The sequence below is a fragment of the Neofelis nebulosa genome, chromosome 5 (genome assembly GCF_028018385.1).
Source record: "Neofelis nebulosa isolate mNeoNeb1 chromosome 5, mNeoNeb1.pri, whole genome shotgun sequence".
In the NCBI taxonomy this organism is placed as follows: Eukaryota; Metazoa; Chordata; class Mammalia; order Carnivora; family Felidae; genus Neofelis; species Neofelis nebulosa.
In genome coordinates this window covers 49,786,621-49,812,459 of record NC_080786.1, presented here as the reverse complement: position 1 = coordinate 49,812,459, position 25,839 = coordinate 49,786,621, and the positions used below count along the sequence as shown (strand labels likewise).

The 25,839-nt window shown below is 39.2% G+C and overlaps 1 protein-coding gene across 5 annotated transcripts in view; it reads left to right on the top strand.

Moving 5' to 3' along the window:
* The window catches only part of PLCH1 (phospholipase C eta 1), a 219,298-nt gene extending 195,126 nt beyond the window's left edge, over positions 1 to 24,172 (top strand). The window contains exons 14-24 of one of the 5 annotated variants that reach the window (XM_058730291.1): positions 2,760 to 2,851; positions 4,005 to 4,102; positions 7,348 to 7,527; positions 7,619 to 7,726; positions 8,982 to 9,106; positions 13,337 to 13,421; positions 15,814 to 15,960; positions 16,208 to 16,287; positions 17,815 to 17,874; positions 18,309 to 18,663; positions 20,996 to 24,172. In XM_058730291.1, coding sequence (XP_058586274.1) covers positions 2,760 to 2,851; positions 4,005 to 4,102; positions 7,348 to 7,527; positions 7,619 to 7,726; positions 8,982 to 9,106; positions 13,337 to 13,421; positions 15,814 to 15,960; positions 16,208 to 16,287; positions 17,815 to 17,874; positions 18,309 to 18,663; positions 20,996 to 23,076 — 3,411 coding nt within the window. In that variant the 3' untranslated portion in view covers positions 23,077 to 24,172. Of the gene's footprint in view, positions 1 to 2,759; positions 2,852 to 3,983; positions 4,103 to 7,347; positions 7,528 to 7,618; positions 7,727 to 8,981; positions 9,107 to 13,336; positions 13,422 to 15,813; positions 15,961 to 16,207; positions 16,288 to 17,814; positions 17,875 to 18,308; positions 18,664 to 20,995 lie in introns of all 5 variants that reach the window. The other 4 variants (XM_058730288.1, XM_058730287.1, XM_058730290.1 and 1 more) reach the window with 4 other exon arrangements.
* Positions 24,173 to 25,839: the final 1,667 nt, after the last annotated feature.

Sequence of the window (25,839 nt, the reverse complement as noted above, 5' to 3'; positions counted from 1 at the left end):
TGACATATACCTAATATTTATAGTGACATTATTTGTAATAGAATAAACAGGAAACAGTTCAAATGTTTGTCAACAACAGAATGTATAAAAATTGTGATATATTCACGTAAGGGAATATTTTTCAGCAATGAAAACGACACAATTACAACTTTTTGCAATAAAATCTTTATAAACATGACATTGAACAAAAGAAGCCAGACCCAGTGTAGTACATACAGTTTGATACCATTTATATGAAGTTTAAAAACAGGCAAAAAAGGGGTGCCTGGGTGGCTCAGTCGGTTAAGCGTCCGACTTCGGCTCAGGTCATGATCTCGCGGTTTGTGAGTTCGAGCCCCGTGTCGGGCTCTGTGCTGACAGCTCAGAGCCTGGAGCCTGTTTCAGATTCTGTGTCTCCCTCTCTCTGACCCTCCCCCATTCATGCTCTGTCTCTCTCTGTCTCAAAAATAAATAAACGTTAAAAAAAAAAACAGGCAAAAAAGATCAATGAGGTCAAAGTCAGGATAGTAGTTACCTTTAGGGAGAAGGTAATGACTGAACGGGAGAGTCAGAAGGCTTTTGGACAGCTAATCCTCATTTGGATGATAGCACTTTGTGGAAAGTCATCATGCTGTGTACTTAAGATTGTATTTTTCTAAATGTGTACTATACTTCAATAAAAAGGTAAAATGTGTTATACAAGAAATCAATTATTGAATGGTAAACTTTATGCATGAGGTTTCTGTAAGGCTATTTCCTGTACTTTAAGTAGTGTTGTATCTGGAGTTTCCTGCTCCATCAATAGGATAATTTATTAAAAGGTTGGACAAGGTAGTCATTATAATAAAAAATTAAAAACAACCAAAATGTTCATCCATAAAGACTTATTCAGTCCATGATTCATTCACAGAACGAATAATTATACAGCCATTGAAAGATGATCACTCTGAAGAGCTCAGCATGCAAAACATTGAATAAAGGAGTAAGGTCAAAAACTGATTATGTAGTACGTTAACTTTAATAAGATGTCACATCTATATAGAAAGAAAACATATCCTCATTTTTCCAAGTACTAGGCCATTGGTGATTCATTACTTATTTCTACATTTTACATTTTATATTTAAAAATGAAATTTGGGGAGCCTGGGTGTCTCAGTCCGTTAAGCATCCGACTTCGGCTCAGGTCGTGATCTCGCAGTTCGTGGGTTTGAGCCCTGTGTCAGGCTCTGTGCTGACAGCTCAGAGCCTGGAACATGTTTTGGATTCTATGACTCCCTCTCTCTCTCTGTCCCTCCCCTGTACACACTCTGTCTCCGTCTCTCAAAAAGTAAATAAATCTTAAAAAATTTTTTTAAAAATGAACTTTAAAAAGACAGATCTATTATTATTATAATACCTCAAGTTACTGACAATCTGTAGAATTGGAGAAAATTTCATTTCTGATTACAACTACTCATTTGAATTAAAATTATTTTCCAAAGTAAATCTTTCATGGAATATTTTAGCTGCTATAGAATTAAAATTTATTATATCTCAAATCATATGAATGAATGTTCATAAGACTACATACAGCTTATCTTAATAAACAGGATTTTATTATTTATATTGAAAGCTAACATTATGTAGCTGACACAGTGACTTTCCACCTATCTCATTCAATCATCACAATAATCCTTTAAAATTGTTGTTACTGTTCTGTCCTTTTAAAAAACACAATAGGAAGTTGGAGAGGTTAGCCAGCTTGGTGATAGGCCAAGCTGGAACATGAAATCATCAGATGCTAGGGTTCCCACACTGTGCTCCCTGAGGTTCTCAAAACATCAGTAACACCTGAGAAAAATCCAGATTAAATTGGCACCTTGTTATCAGTGCAATAGACCTGAGTGTGTTTGTGCCAGCTTGGGGTTTTATTTGTTGAGAAAGAGAAAATCTAGAGAGTGATATGGCCCCATGGTAACGCGGGGGTGGGCTCCCTTTTCCTTCCTAAGCTGCAGTCCTCAGATATCCAGGGAACTCATCTAAAGGTCTTACTTTTGTTTGTGGAAGGCGTAGTTTTGGTGGCAAGGTTTTCTGCAATTAGAGGCTCCCTCCCCATCTTTTGTTTTTCTGTTACGTATTGATAAATATTGGGGTTATCGCTAATGTGTTGGGATGAAACTGCATCATTCCAAAAAGGCTTTTTTTCTGACAGCCTTTAGTCCTACAGCCTTTCAGCCTAAATCCTGTGGGTAATAATTTTCATCCTTTTGCTAGAAATTAAAATGGACCACAATCTCAAAAGTGCAGTTTGATTTAGGCAGTTATTCGAATGCATGCTGATCAAAAGCAGGAAAAAGTTATTCGTGAAAAAAAAACTACTACTGTCTTTTTTTAATCAAATTTGCCTTTTTTGAGTCAGCAGGAGTAGTAAGTTTCCTAAATAAGAGAATATTTTATCCCCTTGCAGTCATTTAAATAGATGTGACAACTCTGACCCTTCCATTCATGGAGACCTTCAATGCATGACTAATAAAGTCTTTCTAAAATCTACAGCTTATGTGGCTTAGAAGTCAGTCTTAAAGCATGAAACCCTCAGTTTTGCCTTAATATTCTAATATGATTATGACCATAGGCATGTTTGTTATTGATAGTAAGGCAAGGTGCAATATTTGGTTAATTTGTTTTCTTCCAGGTAATTGTCCTTTTTGTATATATTATAATGCCCAGTCCATTCTCCATACGTTGTAGATGTACCTGATGCAGTGAGTTTGTTGTTAAGTTTACTGTGATTTTTCCGGCAGAAAACCACAAAATCACGGTCTAAGTCTTATAGTACTGATGATGAGGAAGACACACAGCAGAACTCTGGCAAGGAAACTGGCCAGCTGTACAGGTAAGAATGTCCACGTTTTTTGCTCAGACTCCTAGAGCCTCTCCACCCCCATCAGCTTGGCTTCGTTGTATGTATCTAGAGAATCAAGTCACATGGTCAAGTGCTCAGTGCAGCAGGACATGTGAAGATCAACTGGGTATGAGATAATAAGACATGTAAGGGACTTACACTGTGCCTGACACTCTTCCCAAGCAGTAGCTGTAGAGAAGAGAGAGGGGCCACATGAGCTAGTACAGGGGGCTCTCCTAGGTGACTAAAGGAGAAGATGGGTCATGAGCACATGTTAAGAGCCAGGCATCTGAGATCAGCCAGACTTGAAACTCTTGCTCCTTCAGCATTAACATGGGGCAAGTTAGGCTTCTCATATGTATCTATTTCTTAGGCTCATTGTAAAGATTAAAGGAAGTAAACTACTTAGCCCAATAATCCCTATTCCAATGACCTAAGCACTCAAAAATATTAGCTACTTTTTTTTATTATTGCCAATAGAATTTCAGATGAGTAAGATGATTTTCTGGCAGTTTGTGTATACAGTAGAGTCACAGAGGAATGTAAATTTTATCATAGATAAATGCACACACACACCCCTGTGTCTTTATTGAAAGACTGAAATTAAATGAAATTAAGAGCATGTAGGAATGGATGACATTTAGTGCTCAGTTAAATTTTATATTTAGCTTCACTTTGATGGAGTGTTCATACATAAAAGAGTAGTGAGGGCAGAGAGGATGTGTGTGGTTCCTACCCTTAGGGTACAGAAAATTGAACACATATCTACAGTAAAGGATATAAGAGTGATGGGATCACCTTCCAGGAGACCTCTGCTGTGAATGTTCTCAAATAGAAGTCCAGGTTCTCCTGCCAAAGTGGAGGAGATGTCCAGTGAACTCTGGTGTTCCTCACTAGCTGGGTAACAATGGCAATCAAGCCCTTCACGACAGAACTCACAAATACATAATTTGTGATTCTCAGATGAGCATTGAATAAAACCACATGAGTTAGGGTGTGGTGATGGAAAGAGATCTGAACTAGGAATCAAACTTGGGTCCTAATCCTGGCTCCATTAGGAGCTGGTAGGGAAGGTTGAGTAACCAAAACCCCGAACGTCTTCCAGCTCTACAATGACATTTAGTCCTGGGTGTGTATTTCACAGGTTGGGTCGCCGAAGGAAAACCATGAAGCTCTGCCGAGAGCTCTCTGACTTGGTGGTGTATACAAACTCCGTGGCAGCCCAAGACATTGTGGATGATGGTAAGGACTGAGTTTTTCTTCTAAGATAAATTCTTGACCTTTCTTTGTCAACTGTTTGTTAATCATCAGCACACGTTTCTGGAACTGTGTAGAATCCAACGTAAGTGTCAGGAAACTGACTGCCAGTATAATGCTTAGTTCACCAGGAGGAGTATATTGATTACTGTGGTTGCCTGATTGTCTGGAGCTAGAGAAATTTCCTTCAGGGCTGAGGAGGACTTCATTATTCTGCAAAGACAAATGCATTACAGCAAGGTCTTGTCCAAGGTGTGAACTATGGAGACCTGACCTAGTTTGGTGGCCAGGTAACAGATGGACGTTCCTAGTGTGAATGACCAGAAGAAAGAAGAAATTAATTGGCTAAAATAGCACCTCAAAAAGCCCCATATTTTCTCATTGGAAGTTTTCCCTTTGATGAAAATTATTTATTTATTTATTTTTAAATGTTTATTTTTGAGAGAGTGAGAGAGCGAGAGCACCCCAGATAGAGTGGGGAAGGGCAGAGAGAGAGAGAGAGAGAGAGAGAGAGAGAGAGAGAGAGAATCCCAGAGTGCAGAGCCTGATGTGGGGCTTTGAACTCATGAACTGTGAGATCATGACCTGAGTAGAAATCAAGAGTCAGACACTTAACTGACTAAGCCACCCAGGCACCCCAATTTTGATGAAAATAATTTCATGCACAAATTGAAGTTTTAGCAGAAAGAGCAGGGATTTCAGAAGGACGGACTTTTCACTGTTTTTCACCTATTATTTGCCTTGTGTTGAGTTGAGAAATCCTAGTCACAGGTGTTCTTACCCTGGACTTTTCTGCTCTTCTTTACCCTCTTCCCTTCTCATTTCTGTTTTGTTCAGTTACTGAATATGCTTATGGAAATGAAGTACAGTCATGTGGCTTTTCAATCTAATTTTAATTTTAGTGGAATGAAATATAAGTTAAAAATCTCTCATTTTCCCAACAAGTCTTAGTGAAGGAAAAATGACATTTTGGTGAGTCTTCTGTCCATTACAAACCTCCAGGATTCTTTCCTCAGATCTTTTTTGTTTTTCCCATTCCACAAGTGTATCTTTTTCTGTGTACAGATTTTCTTACCTTTTGTGTTGATTCCTTCTTCAAATGGTGACAATTAAAAGAAAAGTAATTTCACATGAGGGAACATGAGAAACTGGTTTTCTTAGCAAGTGAACAACGCATCCTTATAATAACCACCCATAGCTAGAAAATAAACTCAGTGAGTGGTTTAATGGTGTTACAGGTGTATTTGGTTTAGAGGAATATAATTTCTTTTTTTAATTTTTAAAAAGTTTTTATTTATTTATTTTTGAGAGAGAGAAAGAGAGAGACCAAGGGAGGGGCCAAGAGAGAGGGACAGAGAGAGAATCCCAAGCAGGCTCCGCATTGTCAACACAGTGCCCGATGCAGGGCTCGAATTCACAAACTATGAGATCATGACCTGAGATGAAACCGAGAATTGGACACTTCATCGACTGAGCCACCCAGGTGCCCCTAGAGGAATATAATTTCTAATAAATACTTTAAGTAATCATAATTCTCTTAGCTTAATGGAAAATAATATTGAGTACTCTTTAGCTCTTGAAGTTAGGAGTTTTTGTCGTGTGTGTGTGTGTGTGTGGCCACAAAATGAGCATTAAATAATGAATGCATGTCTTATCCCAATGCAAAGCAACTCAAATCTATTCATATGCTAATTTATATGTGCCTAATTAGTAAGGTCATCTTAATGATAATGTGTCCATATTTATGTGGAGAGACATAGAAAACAGTGGTACTGATTATAGTGTTTCTGCATCTGAATGTGGCTTGTCAAAAAGAGCGTATTTCTTCCTAGCTTGTTTAAAGCATTGCTCATCAAAATCTGCAGAAGATTATTTTTAGTATGCTTGACATATGTAAACTTTGTTAATAAGTATGTCAATAAAATATATGTGATAAGGAAAGAGTCTATATGAGGGAAATCATCTAATTAAAAACTGCAATGCTCTTATTTCTTTGCCTCTATCTTGTATACATGATCATCCCGAGTTCCATCTCTAGAGTGTAACTGGCAGTCATTTGGCCAGCATTTAATATCTAAGGGTATACAATCCTGAGGACAACAGGGACCTTGGAAAACTGTGTGCTCCAATGAACATGCAGTGTGGGTATGGTTCTGGCCCAGCTGGCCCAGCAAGACTCTGTAGTTCAGCAACTTGGCTATATGAGCTGTGTCCCTCAGTCTGGGTTCCAACATATTTAGCTTGTCAGAGTAAACACTGAAATGGGAATGAGGCTCTGGGCAAGTTTGGTTCTTTATTTAGGCTGGCTTCTTTCAGAACACATATGGCTGGTCATTTTGGAGGTAGGGTGTGGATGTTTGGTGAAGGGGTAGGAGTAGTAGGGGCATTATAGACATGGGATTGGGAGGAAAGGGTAGGAAATTGAATGCTTGGTGGGAGGTTACCTCCATCATGACCCTCAAATTGGCAGCCATCTTGGCCCTGGATTGACACCTCCTGATGATAGTCAGGAAACGTTAATATAGGCTTCCGGTTCTTTCACCTCCCTTTGTATTTCTCATTGTATGTATGGAGGGTGGATGATGGTTCTTGTTTCCGAGATTTTATTTTTTTATAATGCTCTTTACAAATCTTCCTCCACTATTACTCCTACTCATAATTCTATCTAAGTTAACATTAAAACCCTTTTTTTTTCTTTTTTGGAATTGGTCTTTTATTTTCTTGGACCCTGAATGCTATCCGTTAATATGCGTTTCACATGAATGTTTTGTAGATGAATGCCTTCAATGAATGTCTCCCTGTGGTCAGGAATAAGTTTCATAGTTTTATTTATCCATGACTGTCTATATCTTTGGCAAAGATACTCTGTTGGACTCATGCCCCTAAAAAGCAATTTTTGTGCCAGCCCTCATCATACTAGCCAGATAGGCATGAATTAGTGACATGTTTTGAATTCCTGGGAGAACAGGGGACTCAGAAACATGCAGTTATGCCAGCCAGACGTGCACCTCTGATTTGGCCTCAAAATGGCTAAAGAGTCCTCAAAATGGCTAAAGAATGGGGTTTTATGGATCTTTCTTGGTTAGAAGCTACTGCTACTCTGGTTGAATTCACTCTTTTGCTCTGCATTTTATTATGGGTATAATCTGACATAGGTAAAAGTCCTTGGTGACTGGTGTTTTCTTGGCAGGGGCTCTCACTTTTCTTTTTCCTTTATTAAAAACTGCCAGGAACCACAGGGAATGTGTTATCATTTAGCGAAACAAGAGCACATCAGGTTGTTCAGCAGAAATCGGAGCAGTTCATGATTTATAACCAAAAGCAGCTCACGAGGATTTACCCCTCTGCCTACCGCATTGATTCCAGTAACTTCAACCCTCTGCCGTACTGGAACGCAGGCTGCCAGCTAGGTGCGTATGCCTTGGGAAGAAGCGGTTCTCTGTATGTCCTGACTCTATGCTGCTGTCTTGCCTAATTCTCTCAAACTTTGAACTTGCACAGTGGCACTGAACTACCAGTCTGAAGGGCGAATGATGCAGTTAAACCGAGCCAAATTCAAGACAAATGGCAATTGTGGCTATGTCCTCAAACCCCAGCAAATGTGCAAAGGTGTGTGTTCATTTCACGGTTGTCTCTCTGAATGCAGGTAACCTTATTGAAGGAACTCTCTGCAAAATGTGATACATCAGTGTTCTCCAACATGATTCTTATAAAAAAATTTTGATACTGATTTACTTTTGAGAGAGAGAGAGCATGTGGGGAGGGGCAGAGAGAGAGAGAGAGGGAAACAGGATCGGAAGCAGGGTCTGCACTGACAACAGAAAGCCTGATGTGGGGCTCGAATCTGTGAACCATGAGATCATCACCTGAGCCGAAGGCATCCACTTAACCAACTGAGCCACCCAGGTGCCCCTGCAACATGATTTTTAAAAAAATAGATAGGTTAAGGTATTGGCATGCAAATTAAACAACTGTTTAATGTTTGGGTAGCATGGTGTTTAGAATGTTCTCTTGTGAGGTTTTTTATGTTAAGAGGGACATGGATAGCCATGGATCATTATCTGAAATCCAGTGTCCCAGCGTGATACTCCCTGGGCATCACTTATAAATTGTGCTGCCTTCTAAGGTCTGAGCCCTGTCTTTCAGAAACTCCGTGAGTATAAGTGAGTCTGAAACCTGCTAGCAAAATTAAAATACCACCTGAAACAATTGTATCAAGCCCTTTTAGTCTTTGTTAGCGCTAACAAAAAAGAAAAGATAATGTAGCATTAGATCAAGAAACACTTCTTTTTGGCTCTGCTCATTAAAATTCTTTTAAAAATTTCCAAATTGGCTTTTTAACAATTCAGGTAAAAAAGCGTTGACAGATGTGCCTTCTGGATTTTATGCTTTGCATGTTTTCTTACTCTTCTATTTACTCAGTTTCAGGTCTTCTTTCCGTTTATTATATTCACTGCCTATACCTATGATAGTTTAAGTTAGGGGATTATTCACATCTGACATAACTGCTCTTCTTCTCTACACTATTGGCATTCCAATAACATGCTTCTCTTCCCTCATGCCATGATTGATAATTGCATCACAGATGTTTCAAATTGGCCCATTCTTTTGCCTTTGGGAGCATGGATTCTAGCAAAAACCACAGCTATAGAAATGCCAGCTGGCATTGCCTTCGGTCAAAAGCCACACTGATAGTTATGTGATCATTTCTTTTCTCTAAAAAACACTGTAGTAATTCAGCATTTGTCGTTTCTTTGTTCTACATGCTTAAACTGTGTGTGTGTGTGTGTGTGTGTGTGTGTGTGTGTGTGTGTTTTCCCATGTTACCAGCCTCAGATTTTAACCTCTGCTTTATTTGGCTTAGGTACTTTCAACCCTTTCTCTGGTGATCCACTTCCTGCCAACCCCAAAAAGCAGCTCATCCTGAAAGTGATCAGTGGACAGCAACTCCCCAAACCTCCAGACTCCATGTTTGGAGACCGAGGCGAGGTAAGCCACATGTATGAACATGTTAATTACGTGATTATTTTATGTTTATATTGTATCTGAAATATCTTCAGAATTCTCTGTCTCTCTCACTCTCTATGTGTGTATCTGTATGTGTTCACAAATGAGCACTGACCTCAGCTCATCAGATATCAACTGACTTATTGGCAAAGCACACATGGTTCCTTCTGGAATGCAGTGTACCTTCTATTTTGGAGGCATGCTCATGTCCTTCTTCTCAGAGAAGGTCTATCACCCCAGGCTCTTTGCCTGGATCTTGAATGTTGACTGGGGACACCACACAGCTCTGGTGTTGGGTTCCACCATAAGCTCTTTGTTGCAAATCTCAGCTGACCCGTGATACCCTGTGGCCATCCACCTCACCTTGTCAACCTTCGTTCCCATTCTCCACAGTGGCCATTTCCAGCCTTCTCTCTCCTCGAACCTGTGTTCTCATCACTTCCTTCTCATCTTCAACAGATGGCACCGTGTCCTACTTCTCAGGAAGCAGGAGCTTCATATGGGACCATTTGTTCCATCTCCGTTGCCGCCAGCCTAATCCACACCACCATTGTCTCTTGTCAGTTCTGCTGTGGTAACCTCCCAGCTGACTGGTCTCCCTGTGGCCATTCTGTCCTCTAAGCAGCAGGAGTAATTGGGCAGTGTCAGAATATGTATCCTTACCTCTCCTTTCCTTCTTTCTTTTCTTCACTGTCTGCAAAAATGAGGACTCACTTCTTACTTTTTCTCTCAAACTTTTTATTTTGAAAATTTTTAAACCTCAGAAAAGTTGGAATAGTAAAATTAATGCCACATCTCCAGCACCTAGATTCACTTATAAAATTACAAAATTTGTTACATTTCCTTTCTCTCTCTTTCATGTGTAAATGTATTTATATATGTGTGCATAAGTATATTTTATGTGTGTGTGTGTATATATATGTATACATATACACACAAGTGCAAATACACACATTTGCATTTCTTTGCAGTCATTTGAGAATAAATTGTTGGCATTATGACCTTTCACCCCTAAATACATACCATCTTCAGCATTTATCTCCTAAAAATAAGAACGTTCTCCTGTATAGCCATAATAAAGGCATGACTTTTAACATTCATGCAATAATATTATCTAATATAAAATCAATATTCAGTTTTCTCCAGTTATCCCCAAATTGTCCTTATGTCCTTTTTTTTTTTCTTTATGTATTCAGGATCCAATCAAGGATCACACATTGCTTTTAATTGTCATTTGTCTCTGGCCCCCTTTTTTTTTTAAACAACAACAACATTTTTAAATGTTTGTTTATTTTTGAGAGACAGAGAGAGGCAGAGCATGAAGGGGGGAGGATCAGAGAGAGAGGGAATCACAGAATCTGAAGCAGACTCCAGGCTCTGAGCTGTCAGCACAGAGCCTGATGCGGGGCTCGAACTCACAAACTGTGAGATCATAACCTGAGCCGAAGTCGGAGGCTTAACTGACTGAGACACCCAGGTGCCCCTCTCTGGTCCTTTTAAATTCTACAGCAGTCCTCCGGCTTTCTTGTTTTGTTTTCATGATATCGACATTTTACAAAATGCCCAAGTCAGTTATTTTTATAAAGTCCTTCAATTTGAATTTAATGTCCTGATTGCTTCTTCATGAATGGAATAAACATAAATGTATTTGTCAGGAGTACTCCCTGGGCAACGTTGTGTCCTTCTCAGTACATCACATCAGGATCTGTGTGATGTCACTTTATTCAGTGATTGATCACATTACTTGAATAGGGGGTTTCTTCCAGGTGTTTTTCATTGCCTAGTTATCTCTTTACCTTTGTAACTAATATATAGTGTGGGGGAGTTAGAGTAATTTTTTATATATATGAGGAAATATGGTTTTTTTGGTCATTAAAATAAAACCCAATCTCCTTAACTTGGCTTATAAGGTTCTCTATCAGGAGATTTCAACTTTTCTTGAGCCATGGAACCCTTTGGTATATAATGTGGCCATCTGGACCCCTTCTCAGAATAAAAATTTTGATGCATAAAATAAAATATGTAGGGATATACTGGAAATCAGTTATATTGAAATTCACTTATCAAAATATTAAAAATAAATTGTGATATGCATATATCTATTAATGCAATAAATAGCAGGATCTAGGGGTTGGTTAATTAACTATTAGAATTTTGAAGCCGTGATAAATGTAGATGATACATGGAAATTTCTGCAACAACTGTAATAGGACACAAAAGCATCCATGATTTCTACCAGATACAAAATTACAATTCTAGTACTATTATATTGGGCTTTAGTCATAAGCTAATGAAAATAAAGATAAGATAAAGATACAGTTTTTCCCCCTATCCAGGCTCCCTGAATTCTCAACCCATGATCTCTCACATTGTTTATCCGTCTGAGAATGAAATAACCATTAGTCTTGCTTTCATTCAGAAAACTGATTGTCATCTTAAATTTTCATCTTGTCTTTGCTCTCCACATATGATATATTACCATCTCCTCGGACTTCTACCTCCCACACCTCTTTCCAGTCTTGCTGCCAACCATCCAATTCTGTTCTTCCAGCATCTCAGCTGGATTACTGTATGTGGAAGCAGACACTGGTGTCTCAAGTTTGCATTTGAGGAACTGAAGCACAGATACTTGCCTAAGGCAGCACAGGAGCCAAGTTTTGAAGCAGGAAGTTGCTCTTCAAGTCTTGGTTTTCTTGAATTCCTTATGAACAGAAGTCAGAAGTCATACTTATTAGTTGCCCCCCAAAATCTGAGCTACCCAATTGTCCAGTTTTAGCACAGGGTTCTATTAAAAGGAAAAACCTCTAGCATAAAATGCCCTATTGAAAATGAATAAACATCAGAGTTTATGTAGTAGCCAAAAAGTATGTGTATCCACCCAATTTTCTCAGCATGTTTTCCCAGCATTCTTCTAGCTCTTATTTCCTGAAGCTCCCCCCAAAACACCATATTCCCCTTACTTCCCCAGTTCCTAGAACATGTTTTCTCAGACTTCATTAGTTTCTCCTTTACACTTTTAGACCTGCTCTTTCTGGACTCTTTAGGTTCCAGTCTTTCATTGCTCATTATCCAGAACTTGCATGATAAAAGAGCTTATTTGCATGATAAAATCAGGATCCCTTCTGGAGGCTAGGGGATGTGGGGAATGTGGGAAAGAAGACTAAGCATTCAGTTTTTCTATTGATTCCTTCTTAGTCTTTTAATTTTTTGACCTAATGTAACTTTAAAAGAGCAGTTAAGTGTCTGACTTCAGCTCAGGCCATGGTCTCATCAGGCTCTGTGCTGACAGCTCGGAGCCAGAGACTGCTTCAGATTCTGTGTCTTCCTCTCTCTCTGGCCCTCCTCTGTTCACACTGTCTCTCTGTCTCTCTCAAAAATAAATAAACATTAAAAAAAATTTAAAGTTACATTATAGTACTCAGTTGATTTAAATACAGTAAAATGCACAAATCAAATGTGGATAGCTTGATTAATTATTGTTTATGCAACCCAGATCCAGACAGAACATCTGAGAACCCCCCCAGAAGGCTTCTATTCACTCTTCCAGTAAATATCTATTCCCAACCCCCAAATCAAACACCAACCCCTATCACAACAGATTAATAGTGCTATGATCAACTTGTATGTAAATGGACTCTTACAGTATGTACTCCTTTTTTTAAAGATTTTATTTTTTAAGTAATCTCTATACCCACTGTGGGGCTCAAGATTATGACCCTGAGATCAAGAGTTGCAAGCTCTTCCAACTGAGCCAGCTAGGCACCCCTAGTATATTCTCTTCTGTGTCTGAATTGCTCAACGTTATGTCTCTGTACCAGAACTTTTTCTTTTTCATTGTTGTATGATAGTCATTAAATGAATAGTCCACAATTCATCCCTCCTACTCATGATACACATGTAGGTTGTTTCCAGTGTGTGACTATTACGAATATGGCTGCTCTGAGCATGGACAAAAGGTCTCATTTCTGTTGGGTATATACCTTGAACTGGACTTGTGGGTTCATTGGATAAAATTTGTGTAGCATCAGTAAATACTGGCAAACAAAAATTTAGTCTTCTAGTTATGTTTCATATATCTAAATCTGTTGTTCAGTTTCTCTTTCTCAGTAAGCACCTAATAAAATGGTTTGCTGTTGAAATGTGGCCAATATTCTCAATTAACACACATGTAGAAATGTATCAGTTGTAATAATACTCTCTTTATTTACGTAGATCATTGATCCTTTTGTTGAAGTTGAAATTATTGGATTGCCAGTAGACTGCTGTAAAGATCAAACTCGCGTAGTAGATGACAATGGTAAGATGATAATCTGTTTGCTTTTCTTTTTTTAATGGTTGGTTATTTATTTATTTATTTATTTTGAGAGAGAGAGAGAGAGAGAGTGCAAGTGGGGGTGGGGGCGGGGGGTGGGTGGGTGGCTGCGGTGCAGAGAGATAGGGAAACAGAATCAGAAGCAGGCTCAAGGCTCTGAGCTGTCAGCACAGAGCCTGACGCGGAGCTCAAACTGCAAGATCATTGACCTGAGCTGAAGTCGGGCGCTTAACCGACTGAGCCACCCAGGTGCCCTCATAATCTGTTTACTTTTTATCAAGAAGCTCTAAAAACAAAATTTGTACTGAAAAAGAAAAATTTATCTATGTGGAAAAGAAACAGATCCCTAAAATTTGTAACTGCCATCTGAATTTTATGTTAAAATCTTTTAAACACATAAAACTGAGTAAGTGTGGGTTTGGTGCATGGTATGTTCTGGTGGATGTTGTAATCTAGGCTCCTAAATTCTTTGCTTTTGAAGCAAATTGTGTGTGTGTGTGTGTGTGTGTGTGTGTGTTCCCTAATGAAGAGAATAAATGTTATTTTAAAGGGCTGGGTTAAAAATTAGGAAAATGCCTCTGTGTTTTCATGACATAGTTGCTTCAAAGCTCTCATTCATGAAGCCTACATGTCTTGATGGTTTTTCATTCTTTTTCTGGAGCATGTAAAACTCTAAAGGCAAGTGCAGCATGCACTGGCAAGTTGACTTCTTGATATGTGCATCTGGTCTATTGGCAGCATTCTTGTATTCTGGTCATGATGTAAAACAAAGCTTTCTTTACCCAAGCCTCATGTCTTTTTCTTGGTAATCTTCTTAAATGGGGTTTGTTCATATATTTGACAAACATTGTGGCATACCTATTTTTTTTTCAGTCTCTAGTCATTAATACTTGAACTCTAAACCTCAATGCTCAAAACATTCAGGAAATTAGAGGTTCATAGTGAGACCCTAGGTATTTTCTAGTTTAAGGAAAGGAATTTGGGGATTCAAGAATAGCATAAGCCTATGACTTTAGGAAATGACATGCTTAAAGGAAGCAAACTTCCTATATTGCATTTTCCTACCAATGCCCATTGGTGGTGTGTTTTTTTCTGGTTTTTGTTTTTGTTTTTATTTTAGTCTCAGAAGTAATTGAGAGGTCATTACCAAGTTAACAAAAACAGAATCTCTTCTCTTGTTCAGGAGGGGCATCTCAGTGATTTCAGTCCATAATTACTTCCTTACCTGAGGCATTTAATAGGGTCAGGTGGCTGATGCCTCCTGACTGCTGTATTTGATAAAACTTATTTGCATTTTTAGAAAAGAGAAACAAATTTACAGAGTATTTGAATTTTTAGCAGTTTATATAATTATTTTGTCTGAGAAAATTTTATCAAGAAATAAGTGTATTTTTACTTTGAGAATATGAGTTGAATTATATATCTTTCTATTTATTTTCAATGGCTATGAAAATATATCTTTCATGTATTAAGGTCTAGCTTCATGAGAAGCCACTGGAAAACAATAGGGTGTAGTCTAATTCAGCTCTGTAACTAGTGTGACTTTAGGTGTATTCTTTTCTCGGAATATCAATTTTCTCAACTACAAAATGACTTATAAATGCTTACATTTCTTACCTTAAAAAAAGCATTTATAACTTGTGTAATTTAAAAAAGTTGTGTAGTTTTGAAAAATAGCATGTATTTTTTCTGAATTAGAAAAAACCCAAAACCCTGTCTTGCCATCCTTAGAGGATTGCCATAAGAATTAAGTAAGATGCCATATGTACAGTGGCATTGGAACCTGCACAGGACCTTATAAAATGTTTGCTGGTGATTATTATAGTAGCAGAATCTTTTGTGGGTGAGAAGCATGATTATATTTGGCAAAGTATCTCTTTCTCTCTCTTTTTCTTTTTTTCTTTCTCTCTCTTTTTCTTTCTTTCTTTCTTTCTTTTTTCTTTCTTTCTTTCTTTCTTTCTTTCTTTCTTTCTTTCTTTCTTTCTTTCTTTTTTTCTTTCTTTCTTTCTTTCTTTTTCTCCTTTTTTCTTTTCTTTTTCCTAAAGCATTATTCTTAGACCACTACTAAAGGTACTTTTTGAGCTTACTGAAGCATTCTGAAATTGCCTAAAGGAACTTTCCCTACAATGCAGTTTGGCATCAAAGATTATTAGAATTGATGTAATCATTTACAGGCAATTTTCCTACCAATTATTTTCTGGCAATGGGGCAAATTCCAAGGGTTTATTTCAGGAAGGCATCCTGGAGTGGCTTGGTCATCTTCACGAGTTTAATAACCATTGCAAGCAATTTTCAGTCTGCTTTGCAGGCGATGCTGCCAATTCATTTTTAGTCAAGCCCTTTGCTTTTCTGATTTTTTTCTTCCTATTTCTCTGAGGATTTAACCCTGTGTGGGAAGAAACCCTGACATTTACAGTACACATGCCAGAAATAGCTTTGGTTCGGTTCCTTGTGTGGGATCATGATCCGATTGGACGAGACTTTGTTGGACAAAGAACCGTGACCTTCAGCAGCTTAGTGCCGGGTAGGTATAGGCTGGCTTTTCCTTTCTAGGCTGACCATTCAGTTTTCTTTGGAAAACTGAATATATGATATGTGATATACACAACATATGGCATATATGATATATAAACTATGTATTATATGAGTGTTGACATGTTTTATGAAATGTAAAGAATTATAGTAAAGTCAAATACTTAATTCAGTTGCACCAATGGGAAAGCCAAATGTAAGTTCAAGTAAAAGGAAACTGTTTTCTCTGCTTTTATCAGGCTACCGGCATGTCTATTTGGAAGGACTGACAGAAGCATCCATATTTGTCCACATAACAATCAATGAAATCTATGGAAAGGTGAGAAAGATTGTAGTGCTTAAAGCCACATGCAACAACAATGCGATCCTTAACAAACTTATTTTTTGACTGATTGCTTAAAAGGAACATACATCTTGACAAAGCTGTTCTTTAGCAGAAAACTATTGAGAAGCCTAGTGTGCTATCCTATCAGGTCCCATCTTGATCCACATGTGTTCCTTCCATTGTTCTGGGGTGTGTACTCATTGCTTCCACCCAGGGGGGCTCTCTGGGCTTATGAGAAAGCTGCTATTCTCTCAGATGATCATTTGTTTCACTAAAACAATAAATATATAGTTAAACGTTAAATTTTATTTAAATACTTAAGAAGACCTAGCTGGCTGCAGCAGGAAATGTAGTGTCTCAGATGTTTGATGAATTACGAGTACTAACCAGACTGTGATTCTAGCCAGTTCTAGGCAGGAGGTGTTCATTTGGTGCCTTTGTATTTAACTGAAAACCTAAAACTCCCCACCCACGGGAATTTTAAGGACTTTATAAGGACTCTTTCTTTTAAGAAATAGACTATAAAAATGTAACCTATTTTTCTCCTCGTGCTGTTCTCTTCAGTACACAGCTCACTTGAGGTTTACAAATCAATAGGCTATCCTGTAGGCACACCAAGTAATTGGGGATTTGGCCACTAGAATGAATTTCCAGGACCAGATGTGATTTGGAGGGACTGTAAGAGCATTGACTAGCACCTTGGAATGTCCAGTGTTCTTTATTAGAAAGTCTCCTGTAGACTTCTATATATTCTCTGTGCCTTATCTTCCTCAGCTATAAATGTAGGGTAAAAATAGTACCTACCTCGTCAATACGCTATCCTTACCCTTAGAAAGCTGCCTACCATATAGTAAATGTTCAAAAATGTTGGTTAATATTAATACTGTTGTAACTGCAAGCCAAATTCTAGGGAGTGGACCAATTCAGGCTGAATTAGAGGGTATAATGTTTAGCTGTACATCGGCCGGTATGGGAGGGGCACTAAGGATTCTAATTTCTAAGAGTAGTAAAGTTTTATTCTGTGATGTTCTGTGTTTAATCCTTGGTTTCTGCCCATGCTGTTTGTTGAAATGCTTCCTCTGGCACAATTGCACACAAATGTAAACATTAGAAAATGATTCTTGAATTTCTAGGAATCCCAGGTTAACAAAGTAGTAGTATCTCTAGCATTTATCAGGCTTGAGGGAAACAATAAAATTCAGAATTTGTTTAAAACTTGAGCCAGAAATAAATTAAAATGTGAAAAAGAAAGTGTTCCATAGGATTTCCATGTTCCTACATAGATGTCTTCCTCAAGTCACATTATATATTACTTTCAAGGTGTATTTGGGTTGGGATACATAATCCACAATGCGGAGGTGATGAGCTGAGCAGCGAATGAACCTGTGACTAACACTCACCGAAAGTGGAAGAAAGGGTTTATAGAAGCATTTTTATTCTTCTCCTTGGTTTTTACTTGTGCCACTTTTCTTGAATGAGCCCAAATTGTGTTTTGTTGTGTTTTGTTTTTTTCCCTTGCAGTGGAGTCCTTTAATACTCAACCCCAGTTATACTATATTGCACTTTCTAGGAGCTACAAAGGTAGTTTCTCAGCATGGTGCTTTGTTCTTGCCGACATATTTCTTTTTAAATGGTTATGGCAGCATGCTCTCTCATATCACTCCATTTCCTGCTTACCACTTTGAAACATGCATCTCTTGCGTTAAGGCGGCTGAAGTTCATAACAGTCTATTAAGTGTGGAAACTTTTCCTATCACCTCATCATCTCTGGGTAGGAAACTTCTGGGTAGCTTGGTTGTGAAAATGGAAGGCTGCTTCCTCACAAAGTAAGGTCAATAAGACATGCATGGTGTTGTGTAGACATGCTGTGAGCTGCCATTTTCTTGGTTTGAATATACTTCAATGGCTGTAAAATTTTGTTTTGTGTTCATTTTTCATGGAGCTGTCATGTCAAAGGCAAGCGGTTGCCACAATGGGATTTGCTTAACTTGTGCTTCATTCTTTTGTGTCTTCAGAACAGACAGCTCCAAGGTCTGAAGGGATTGTTCAATAAGAATCCCAGGCACGGTTCTTCAGAAAACAATTCCCATTATGTTCGGAAACGATCAATTGGAGATAGAATTCTGCGACGCACTGCCAGTGCTCCAGCCAAAGGCAGAAAAAAGAGCAAAATGGGCTTCCAAGAAATGGTAGAGATAAAGGATTCTGTGTCTGAGGCTGCGAGAGATCAGGATGGTGTCCTGAGGAGGACCACACGGAGTCTGCAAGAGCGCCCTGTCTCTATGCCTGTTGACAAAAGTCTGCTGGGGGCTTTGTCACTACCTGTATCTGAAACAGCAAAGGACACTGACAGAAAAGAAAGCTCCCTGGGTAAGATGCTTTACGTTTCTCTAAGAATAAATCCTTTGAACCCATATTCTGGTCCCTGATAACCATTAGGACCTGGTTGACATTTTATAGTCAAAGTAAAAATATACTAAAAAATAAGTAATTTTTAATGTTACCTTCAGACAGGATTTTAAACTTTGGGAAGAGGGTGGTAGAAGAGCTATTTTCCAGTCACCTAAAGCCTTAAAATAACATCGAAGTTTGTAATTGATAGGGGAACGATCAGGTGTGATGGTACAGAGCCCGTGGGTCTGCGAGGTGCCGTGCAGGGAGGTGAAACCTGCAAAATAGGAGCAGAGATCTTGTTTTACCAAGTGGGTACAAATGTTACTGATGGTTCTGAGCTTAAATAGAATCATAGTGATTCTTCTGAGGTTAACTGTAGTTGCATTTCTTTCCCCAATGTATAACACATTTCCATGATTGGAAATGTTTATGGAGAATGAAGTAAAGCCAGATGTTAACAGCACGCCATCTTCTTTACTTGAGAAATCTTTGCTTCTTCAAGAGGTACCTCAGGTGATATTTTCCTGTGGTCTCATTTCCTTGATCCCCGGATACTGGCAGGGAAGGAAGCATGTCCATGGTTCCTGTCCGGTTATAGGCTCCTCAAGCATAGGGACCAAGCATTACCCATCTTTTTCTTAATTTGAGCATAATGCTTTTTCATTCATATCAAGAACTTGATAAAGAATGATGCCTGCTTTGCACGGTACCAAAGAGCTCCTGAATTGTGTCAGTGACTCCTTCCCCTGCCCTTGGTAATTTAAGCACCAAAACTGTGCATTTGATGTCGCTGCAACAAGAGTTTTAATTAAATCAGAATCTTGTCAGACAAGTATGATGTGATACCTATTTACTTTAGGAAAATACTCCTGTTATCAATCAATCTAATTTCAGTCTTCTCTTTTCTCACAAACTTCATTTTGCTTATGTGGATTTTTATTATAAGATATTCTAAGGGAACAAATGAATTTTTGAATGGCTTATTTGAAGAGAAAAAGAGAGTTTAAAGGTTTGAAATTTTGCTAGGAGCAGTGTCAGAGAAGAGACGAAATACAAACTTTAAAGTTTATTTCAAAATCCCATTTTGGGGGAAGATAAATCTGTACTCAATAGAAATCAATACTGGTTAACCCAGAAAGCAATATTTAGTTGATGTGTGTATCCTCCCTTTAACAGCTATATAGGTTTGTCATTTTCATGTATATTATATGAGACTTATGGTAACAATAGAACAAACATAGCCATGCAATGATTCAAGTTATAATGGAGGAAAAAAAAGTGGAGAAAATGCAGAATACAAAATTCTGTATATAATTTTGTCCCTCTAAGGAAGGTTACAGTAGCTATCTCTGAGTGGTAACATCATAGGGTATTTAATTTTTTCCTTGATAATTTTTGGGTTTATCAAACTTTTTATGATGGATTTTTCTTTAGTTAGGAAGGTATTTGGTAAGTTAAATAAATTCTTCTTTTTTATATATCCTGACTGAAAGCATTAAAAAAAGCTATTAATTAGATCAAGAATAATTGAACATTTGATATTCTCTTAGCATTATCCTAAGCATGATGGAGTAGCCCAAATTATTGTGAATTTTGTGTTTTTATAGCTTTCCATACGGTGCCCAATATTTTACTGCCTCTTTTAGGGGAAAATGCAGTATGAAATTTGTGTATTAAAAACAAAAATATGATTAACAAAAAATTAGATATTAGCACCAGCATAGAATTGGTGACCAAGTCTTTAGTTTTACACCTCAAATAGATACTGGTATTTTAATACATTTATTGTACCTTCTAACCTGCTTCAGAACCTGATTAAAGTAGCTGTTTTGCCAAGATGTTTTTTAAGATAATATGATTTGTGATTTTTACTAATACATGTGTAACTTTGAAAGCTTATAGTATCTTGCTTGCAGGTACCACAGTACTTTGTTTAACAGAACTGTCTTGTTCTATTTTTATTGCCATGCTTCTGTGTAGTACAAATCTGAATAGGAAACAACTTAAGGTAATCCTCACTGTAAAAGTATGGTAACTCATTGACATTTTTTTTTGACAATGAATATTACATCCTTAGCTGATGTAATAGATACTCAAAGGGAAGCTTCAGTGAAATTCCTATAAATATAGTTTACCATTTATTCATCACACAGACACTTTGTTACAAACCTCTGCAATCCATAACTATATTCTGTCACGATGTAACAGATCTGCATTCTCCATTTGTCTGTCTGAAGACAAACATGAGTGTTTGCAGGGTCTATAAAAAGCGATACATGTTACCTAAAATATTCTTTGTTTCATTCAGCAGAAGATAAGGATGGAAGAAAAGGGAAGGCAAGTGTAAAAGACCAACATTTTCCAAATTTCAACAGAAAGTTGTCCTCTTCCTCTAGCGCTCTCCTACACAAAGACATCAGCCAAGGCAACTCCACCACGTCTGTTGCCAGCATGGCAATCACGGGAGAACCATGGGGAGTGCCAGGTCCTAAGGGTGGGAGAGCCAAAGCAAACGTGTCAAGTGATTGCCGGGAACATGAGTGCCCCAGCCAATCCCTCTCCCCGCGGCAGCGTTTGGCTCTTGATCCTGCCATTACTCCAACACAAGGTCTGTGTGGTGTGAAAACCAAGGAAAGTGGCAATGTGGGGGGCTCTGTGGAAGAGAAAAGCATGTTGTCAGGAAGCATTTTCTCTCAAAGCAATTTGGAGATTAAGAACTTAGAAGGTCACTGGGGTAAGGGCCGAGCTGCAACATCCTTTTCATTGTCAGACGTCTCTACGCTCTGTTCTGACATACCTGACTCACATTCCACTGCCGTTCTGCAGGAGAGTGAAATTTCCCATCTTATTGACGATGTCACTTTAACGAATGAGAGCGAGCCGGGCAGTTCCATCTCTGCCCTGATTGGCCAGTGTGAGGAGGCCAGTGATGAGGCAAACCTCACAGTCGTTTCTCACGTCCATGGTGCCAGTGCCGTGTCACGTCATTCTCCCTTGCCCCCCTTGGATGGAAAATTCCCTTTCAGGCCTGACTTTTCCATGGGAAAACCCAGGTCATCCTTCCTGTGCTCATCTCCTGAGCCAATTGCTTTCTCAAGTCCCGAGACCTCCAAACACTCCACACACACAGTTTGCGAAACTACCTGCACTCCTGTCTCTAAAACCAAACCAGATGACAACCTTTCTGGTAAGGCCAAGACGGGGGCTGTGGAAAACAGCCTGCCTGGGTCCTCTAACACTTCTCACTGCCAGTTACCAAAAAGTCCCAACCATGGAAAAGACTGGGAAATGCTAAAGAACCACGGCCCTGCCACTTGCACGGACTCGACGCTGGAAGATGTAATAGCCGATGCCACTCTCTGTTTAAATTCTGGAGAGAGCAGTCTCGTGGAAATGGATGGGGACTCAGAAAACCTGTCTATAACAGCCTATGAATATAGACGAGAGGACACAAGTCACCTTGATTCTCCTTTAAAACTGAAGTACGGTCAGGATGTGGTGGAACATTTTCAAAGAGGTTTGAGAAATGGCTACTGTAAAGAGACTGTCCACTCTTCTGTGTCTGAAATCTTCAACAATATTCAAGATGTCAAAAATCAAAGCATTTCCTGTCTAGCCTATCAGGGTGCTGGTTTTATGCATAACACCTGCTCAAATTCAGATGCAAAAACGAACCAGACCTGTGTGCCCCTGTCTAGTGATGAAGCCATGCATGCCCCCACCCCCAAGCAGCCCACACATCCTCCTCTGCCTGCTCTGAAGCTGCCCAGTCCTTGCAAATCCAAAAGTCTGGGGGACCTAACGTCAGAGGACATTGCCTGCAACTTCGAAAGCAAGTACCAGTGTATCAGTAAGAGCTTTGTTACAACTGGCATTAGAGACAAGAAGGGTGTGACTGTGAAGACAAAGTCCTTAGAGCCTATAGACGCCCTGACCGAGCAGCTGCGGAAGCTTGTGTCTTTTGACCAGGACGAGGGCTGTCAAGTGCTCTACTCAAAGCAGGATGCCAACCAGTTCCCCAGGGCACTGGTCAGAAAGCTGTCATCCAGAAGTCAGAGCAGAGTGCGCAATATTGCCAGTCGTGCCAAGGAAAAGCAGGAAGCCAACAAGCAAAAAGGTGTAAACCCCAGCCACGCGGGAGGAGTGGTTCTTCGAAACAAGCCGTCAGCGCCCCTGCCTGCGGGCAACCGGCACTCCACCGGCTCCTACATCGCAGGCTATCTGAGGAGCACCAAAGCCGGGGGCCCGGAGGGCCGCGGCATCCCCGAAGGGGCGTGCGCAGCCTTGCGCCCTGGCTACGTCGACCAGTTTTGTCCGGATAATTCTGTTCTGCAGACCGAGCCAAACAGTGATGACAAACCAGAAATTTATTTTCTTTTGAGACTGTGAATTACGTAAAGCTGCATTTTCAGTGTTTACAAGGTATTCCGTAGAGTTGTCAGAGTTTTCAGTAAATATGGTCTTGGCTTTGAAATGATTTTAAAATGTATTTTTAAACTTGTGCTTTGGTCTCCCTTTGACTCCACATGTTCTTCCTGTTTATGTGTTTGTATATAGATTGGGGTGACATTTCCCATGTGCATATGATCTCTCTTCCCTGAAGTGTAAATGCCGTCAGTAAGAAATATGTGCATGCCCTAGGTGTGACAGTTCTCAGCGGCTTGGGTTATGATGTATGTACGTTTCTTTACCACCCCCTTTGCTCTGTGTCCTCAGATCACAGTCACAAATGTAGTCAGTTTTACTCTCTAATTGCTGAGTTCGTTAAGAAACTTTGCAAAGGACAAAGGGGTACATTCTTTATTTTAAAGCTATCGTCATCATTCCTAGTTTTCCTTCTTCGCTCAGAAGCCCAAACTCATTTTTATAACTCAGCTAAAAGAAGATTGAAAGAGTTACCCTACCTTTTAAGATTTCTCTACCCCAGGCAGAATAAGAGTTCAAAGGAGATTGGTAGCTGTTCCCCTCACACCCTCTCATTTTAGAGTAGGCTGGGAGGGTGTGAGGGAGAAAACAAACTTCTGTATATAGAGACAAAATTGTTTGTTTTACATAAATTTTGTTACATATTTTTGCTAACGGCTTTGTATGTAACAAGCACACAGTTGCCAAGCTATTTGTTGTACTTTTGAATTTTCTGATTAAATTATAGACTGCAAATAATGGCTTTCAGAACGAGGGACTTCTGTCAGACGCTAACAATAGTTGTAGCACAGATTGAAAACATCCCCAAAGCTGTCGAGCAGAAAAAAACAAAACAAAACATTTTTCTCATAATAAAATCCAAGTAAATAGATAATTAGAAGAAACCTTTTCCCTTCACGGAGCCACGTAACTATATTTTAGAACCAACATACGTTATTTTCACTGTGAATCCATTTTTTATTGCATGTTCAGATGTCCCTCTCTGCTTTTTTGTAATATTAACTGCAATGATGTTCTTCTTGGAATTCATGGAAATATAATTAAAGCAGATTTTTAAACACTTGGTGAGTGTTTTTTTCAATTGCAGCTCATATGTGACTGCTGAGTAAGGGACCCAGAGCACTCAGAAATATTTTCCTTTTCATCTGTTCACAGCAGAAGATAGCTTCTACAGGGGATAGGTTTAAGCAGCAATTTATGTCTCTGAGTGTTTTCATTATGACTTTAAAGACCATATTTGTAAGGTAACTTGAAAAGAAATCAAATGTAATGAGTTTCTTGCATTTTGTGTTGCTATTGCTAGTTTAAAAATAATCCTTCCCAAATCCTGCCCTGGGCGTGGGGACAGGCAAGATGCTGGGTTCAGCAAATCAGACTACTTGAAGCTTTGTTGTGTGGGGAAAGAGCGGGGCGAAAAGCAATCGCGCCCTGATGGCCCTAAGTCCCCAACTCAGAACTTTTCCCCAGTGCTGAGGGTCTTCTCTTTGGACAAACACTGGGATGCTGGTTGGGGTAGTTGTGTCCTGGTGAAAGGGAGAGGGACCCAATTTCATTCCCTTAATGAACCTGAGATATTTTTGTCTTCTTGGGGGTGGTTTGAAACCTACAAAGTTGTATCCTTAGGCCTTGGCTTGTTTTTAAAGTACCCTTATCTTAAAAGAGACTGGCATGATGTAAAGTTGTTGAAATTCATTTGCAAAGGGGTAGAAGTTAGCTGCCTTGTTTGATGGAATTGGTATTCTTATATATAAAAAAAAAAAATCCAAGAGTTTACATTTGGATGTTAACCCTATTTCAAAGTGGTCTAGTGGTGACATAAATGGTTGATGTCAAGTGATGGGTTATCAGACCCACCCCTCCAGCACCCTGTGCATCTGTTACCCACACAAGTAGTATTCTTCTCCTGATAGGACTTAAGAATAAAAAGGAGAGAGCAAATTCATACATACTCTGTGGGGACTGCTAATAAAGAAGAGGAAGCAATAACGCTTGACTTTTACTACAAGCTTTCAGTGTTCAGATTAGACTCCTGATTAGGATTTCACTTGTTTGGAGGATGGATCAGGGACTCATTCAGTCACAAAGACATCACACAGCAAGTAAAATCTCAAGCAATATATTAACAGGTTTTCCAATTTTTTTTTCTTTTGAGAACTAACAAGACACCCCCTGTCTCTGCAAAGTGTGACTACAGCAAGCCCTGTGAAGTGTCAAAGTTTCTCATCTGGCTCCTTTCTTAGAGACCAGACAGACTGTTCCAAGGCTGAGCGGCAACAGGTGCCTGGGAGAGTTGTCTCCAGCAATAGCAATATCCACAGAGGTTGAAAGTAAAGCTTCTTAGTATAAATCTGACCAAGCCATCTTAAAACCCTTTAGTGGATCCCCATCATATATGAAATAAGCTTCCATAGCCTTGCATACAAGGTCTTCTTTGATTTGATGCCCTTGTCTGTTTCCACCGCCTAGTCTCCTCTGTCTTGGAATGCCCTTTCCTTCTTTGCTGACTACATTTTCCATGATGTGTCCTGGGGGATCCTTTCCCCTAGAGAACTTTCTGTGTCATCTCCTTTCCCCTACCTGTACCCAACCCATTAGGGTTTTGTGGGAGGTGGGGGCTTTGATTCCACTCCAATGTATAAATCTGTTCACATGTCTGTTTCTTCCACTAGACTTAGACCTCTTTGAGGACTGTGATTGTGCCTTGTGCCCTTTTCCTAGCTCAAGGCC